The sequence below is a fragment of the Gasterosteus aculeatus genome, chromosome 12 (assembly GCF_964276395.1).
Source record: "Gasterosteus aculeatus chromosome 12, fGasAcu3.hap1.1, whole genome shotgun sequence".
NCBI classification, from domain to species: Eukaryota; Metazoa; Chordata; class Actinopteri; order Perciformes; family Gasterosteidae; genus Gasterosteus; species Gasterosteus aculeatus.
The window spans coordinates 11,567,635-11,572,980 of record NC_135700.1 but is presented as its reverse complement, the minus strand read 5'-3'; the positions used below and the strand labels follow the sequence as shown (position 1 = coordinate 11,572,980).

At 40.1% G+C, this 5,346-nt stretch overlaps 1 protein-coding gene across 4 annotated transcripts; it reads left to right on the top strand.

Moving 5' to 3' along the window:
- Positions 1-484: 484 nt before the first annotated feature.
- Positions 485-5,330, top strand: sinhcafl (SIN3-HDAC complex associated factor, like). 4 transcript variants are annotated; one of them, XM_040204621.2, is made up of 6 exons: positions 485-774; positions 1,854-2,015; positions 2,117-2,216; positions 2,302-2,416; positions 2,945-3,095; positions 3,205-5,330. In XM_040204621.2, the coding sequence occupies exons 2-6, from the start codon at positions 1,888-1,890 to the stop codon at positions 3,386-3,388; spliced, it is 678 nt and encodes a 225-aa protein (XP_040060555.1). In that variant the 5' UTR covers positions 485-774; positions 1,854-1,887; the 3' UTR covers positions 3,389-5,330. The 4 variants fall into 4 exon arrangements, with proteins under 4 accessions (XP_040060555.1, XP_040060537.1, XP_040060545.1 ...); XM_040204603.2 differs by having other exon boundaries at positions 563-774; positions 2,942-3,095; XM_040204611.2 differs by having other exon boundaries at positions 581-853; positions 2,942-3,095.
- Positions 5,331-5,346: the final 16 nt, after the last annotated feature.

Below are 5,346 nucleotides of genomic sequence, written 5' to 3'. Positions count from 1 at the left end.
TTTAATTGTAATCGTTTTTCATTATTCAATGAATAAGATCTGCTGTATGTGCCTCAGTTGAAATGTGGTTTACAAATACACTTTTTAAATTTGAATATTTGTTTTTTTAGTTTTAACATATAGTTAACTATAAGACGGTCAGTCGAACAAATCAAGCAATTTAAATATGTAAAGTTAGGCTTTGGGAAATTGGGATGATAACAATATGCTGATTAATCAATGATGGGACGTTTATAATTAAAGCCCAAAATCTAATTTAAACAGTTTTGACAATTTTTGCTTGATTTATAAATAGGAAAAGAGGTAAATATCTCATTGTGTTCAAAAACAGCTCCCTTTGTCATATAAACCCTCAGAAAAGAAACACAGCATTGATTCTATTGTTAGCGCTGTTCATTTCCCTCCTGAGAAAATGTAAACAAACTTTCGCGCCTAATCAGATAGCGGTCTGTCTTTAAAGCATCAGGCCAGGTGGATTGTGGGAAATCGAGTTTGAAAGAAGGACGCCAACGGCTGTGACGGGACGGAATCTCCCGCTCGTTTGCTACGCCCCCCGTCATTCATGTCTTTTGAAGTGTACGCAAGGAAAGCAGCGATTGGTTGAATCCCCGTTCAAACTCAACGGCCGCACTCCTTATATGGTCATTGTACGCGCAGCCCTTTCATTCCAGCTTTTTATGCTAATGATATTCTAATCGACAGCTGTATGCAGCAGTAGTAAGAGCATGCGCAGTGGGGGGAAAGAATACGGCGAAGATTCAAAGTTTTTGTTCGGTAAGTGTACTTTTATTTCTCTCGTACTGACATCGCGTATATGGGGTTTGACCGACGTGTTATGTGCGGATAACCCATGGTAATGTTGCGTAGTCGTAATTTGACTTGTGCATTTCCAGTTCTTCCGATCTAAGGGTACAAAGACTAACGTTAACCGACAATGGGATAACGTGGAAGTGAACGAGAGCGTGGCGTGGTAATGGTAGCAACGTCGGCTAGCTAGCATGCTAACAGCTAACAACAATGAGCCGTATTTGGCGCTCTGGCGGGCAAAAGTTGGAATTTAAAGGGAAGAATGGATTCGCCGCCACTTTTTGCGTCTTAAAAAAATCTCGACAAACTACACAAATCGCAGCGATCTGGTCGCTGTGTGTCATTTAGACACGTGTGTTAACTCCATTTCAGCGAATAGCCCGATAGCTTTTTGTTTCTTCACTTCAGTACGTGCCGCTGCCCGCTTTCTGTTTCGAGGCTTCTTGCTGCAAACAAATCTTCTGCCGAGCAAACGTCTTAAAATAAACGGGATTCACTGTCTTCGGGTCCAAAGCATTAACCGGTGTCCTGAAAAGGTGCCACTAACCCCGGTGAAACACTGTGTTTTTGGTGGGTGTAACATTTCTGCGACTCGCCAAAGGTGTATCGTGGTGTGGAAGTTGGGAAGCTGCATCACACGCGACTGCATTGAAACCAACATTACGATAATTTAACGGAACCGCCAGCATCGTGTCCACGGTGTTACTTCACTGTCAGCGTTGTGTGTTTTTGTTGTTCTCGCGACTTGGTTGTACGGTCTTTTTTGTTTAATATGATTTGATGGTGTTTTTAATAAAAAAATGGCTTGCGGGTGTTTACGTCGTCTGTGCGCGGTACCGTTGTATGAACCGTTTTGCACGATGCGTGACCTTCACATGGGGTTTGTAAACCATACGTGTAGAGATTCCGCTTTATTTATTAAATACGTTTATTTTCGCGCGCGGGGGACCGCCCCCTTTTTGCAGGAGCAGAACGCTCAACAGTCCGCAAGGCACCACAGCTTCTGTCCCCGGGACGGCTTCCGACCTTCTGTTTTACGCTTTCAGATTTTTGCCACAGCACCGACCCACAAAACAGATTATGTTTGGCTTTCACAAGTCAAAGATCTACCGGAGTAACGACGGCTGTTGCATCTGCAAGACCAAGTCCTCCAGTTCACGCTTCACGGACAGCAGCCGATATGAAGAAACATTCGAGCTCTGTTTTGGGTAAAAGCTCTTATATGTGTTTTGTTTTGTGTGTTCTATATTTACAAATGAGTGACTCGATGGGAACAATTAAGCGGTGACAATTTGTTCCCCATTTTCAGGCTGTCGGAAGATCGTGTTGGAGACATTTGCAATGCCTGTGTGTTGCTTGTGAAGAGGTGGAAGAAGCTACCTAATGGCTCCAAGAAGAATTGGAACCACGTAAGTAACGTGGTCTTACAGCGTCATGTTTGTTGCGTTTGTTGTGGCTTTTTAAACTGACTGGATGTTGTCCTGGTTGACTCAGGTGGTGGATGCCCGCGCTGGACCAGGCTTCAAGATGACAAAGCCCAAGAAGATGAAGAACAGTGATGGGAAGAAGAAAAGCAAGCTAAAGAAGCTTCATAAATTGAAGAGACAAAGTAAGTTGTTTTGAATATATACTGTTATCCTGCATGTGTTGAGATGTGTCTACTATGGTGAACATTCGCTATATCAATCCTGTGTTTGCCGTCGTGTCGGGCGGTTTTAGCAGCACCTTGTGGCTGCTCTGGTCAGGACTCACGCTGCATCAGGGCTGAAACGGACCGATTGAGGATTGGTTCATTCCTCTTTTTTTGTTTAGCAGATGTGAATTGATTCCAATCCTACTATAATACTATTTCAGGGTATTTCTTTTCCTTTAGCGTTTTAGACGATTAATCGGATAACCAAAGTAGTTTGTGTCTGGTGTTTTTATTTTATTTTTATTTTTTTTTTAAAGATTTGAGTTTCTAATTCTTTTCCAAACTGTTTGTTTGCTTTCATTGTATTTTATTCCACACACTCGTTATTGTCACTCCTGTGAAGAAATCAGTTGTAATGTTAAAAAAAAAAGTAATTCTTGTATAGTTGGCAGGTTACCAAAAAAGTATATTATATGTATGTATTTATTTTTGTTTTCCAAGCAGACTCCGATGCCCACAGCACAACATCCAGTGTATCTCCAGCGCAGTCGCCCAGTTACAGCAACCAGTCGGACGACGGCTCTGACATCGAGTCCAAGCAAAGACGCCCGACTCCCTCCATCTTCTCTTTCCTGGACCGCTCGTACTGGAAAAGGTCAGCTGCTTCTCCCGTTGGACGGCTTTGAGCTGAGGACAAACGTATAAAGCTGATTTTCTTTGTCTAAATGTTTTGAATAACGCAAAGGGTCTTTCTCCTGCTTCAGGCAGAAGGTGTGCTGTGGCATCGTCTACAAGGGCCGGTTTGGAGAGGTGATTATTGATCCTCGGCTCTTCAAGCCTTGCTGCAGTTCCAAACAACAGAAGACCCTGGTGTCCACGCAAGTGGCCGCGCGCCTCCCGGACACACTGCCTCCACCAGTCGCAGAAGACGTGAAAGAAACCTGGTGATTGCTTTTGTTGAATCCCCTGTAGGGTTATCCATGGCATCCACCTGGATTTGTCTCCAGTGGCAGACCTCCCATTTCCACCCATCCTATTAGCTCAAATAGTTAGATGTTTCTTTTCTTTTGTACTGTTCCTTTTTTATATGGGTGTCTTTTTTTAATCTTTTGTATAGAGTTGATTTTGATTTTTTTTATTGAAAGAAAAAAGAAGAAAAAAAATTGCAATGGGCATTAGTGTTATTTATAGGTTGTGGGAGCAAATTTTGTCGTTGCTCCGTTTCTGATTTGATATTGTTTCGGTTATTTTAGTGATCAAAGTTTTGTAAATATTTTGTCACCTTTTTATACATATCAGGATTGTTCTATTTTTTTTTCTCCTCCTTTTTTATAGATTGTAAGTGCACATGAGAGACACCAGCTATTCTAATATCAGCCTATTTGTTGCTGTTGGAGTGGCTTTCCAACCAGTTGCAATGTTGTCTAATCTGTTTGTTCCACATGTGCGACTGCATGAGTGTGTAGAAGTTTTAGTACACAAATGGCTGTTGGTTACCCCAGGGATCATTAGAACTACTGTTCTCTATGAACTTATTGTGATTTTAGTGTTTGTATAGATAAAAACACACACTTTCTGAAATATTTCACAGTAAGCATGCAACATTTTTGAAACGCTCCATTTTCTCATTAGTTCGTGCACATTAACTCTTATATATGAGGTCACGCCATGCATGCAGTGCATTCCTCCACCCTTGGCGGAATGGCAAAAGGGATTTATTTCTTTTGTACAGCCTCCAATGAAATGCCATTTTGTAAAGCAAGTGTTTTAAAAGTTAATTTTGTAAATACTGTCAGTGTTTCTGCTCTTAAATCGCCCGTAAATCAAAATCTTTTTTTAAATAACACGAATAGCAAGCCCATATATCTGTAAGAAAATGTTCTTGTGTATCGGAAAGGTGCTGAAAACATGTACTTTTACGCTAAGCTGGTTATCATTTCTGCATCTCATTTTTTCGAACATATTACTGTAAAGGCGAGTTAATCTGTTACCCAGGTTCTGTGGGTATATGTGTAAACTGCAGGGAATGGTTAAGGTTATGGTAGGAAAAGATGATTTTTTTGTTTGTTTGTTTTTTGCCCAAAAATAGCTGTTGCAGAAAATGTGTCTGATTGCCATTTCTGTTATTTGTCTTCAGAAGCAATTATCAAAGTTCAAACTATGCAGACATTTTGAATGTGAGAAGTGCTCTGGGGCTGTCTTGTCGCGCACTGTTACAGTGTAAGTGATGGATCCTTGTTCAACCAAATTAGCTTATAAAAAGCCTTCATTATTTCAGCATTCATTTTTCATCTTCCTATTCAAAATTCATCATTGTCTCAAGATATTTCTCTTGTAAATTTGCTTAAAATAATAACTAGATTGCAGAGTTTAAGCCATCGTGCAGACTTTCTCTCCAATGAATATTGTAATGATTGTTACTTTAGGGTTGATTTTTGCATTATAACCAATCTCAACTTTCAGTAATTGACAGGCAATGATCTGTAAAGTTGCTTAATATATAAACGTTTCTGCGGCAGGGTAGTTAAATGCTGAACATGTTTTATGATTCTTATTAAAAGGAGAAACGCTGCGTCCTTTTAAGCGGGGAAATAAGCTTGTTTTTGTCCTTCGGGATTTGCCATGTTGTTTTTGCGAGGTACATTTGGGGATGTGAGATGTGCCTTATGAATTACCTGACCTTGTCATGATTCTCATGTAATTTATATTTATTTATTGCCAGACCTTTTTTTGAACTGACATTTTGATAACTGGTGTCGAGCCTTTCAGAAATTCCTTTTTTAATTTTGTGCACTTCCTTTGAACATGCAATGTAAATGTTTTTTTTAATATTCCTTTGTAAACTGTACAACAAAGTAGATCTGTATTGTAATAAAAACATAAACGAGAAGTGTGCTTGTATTATC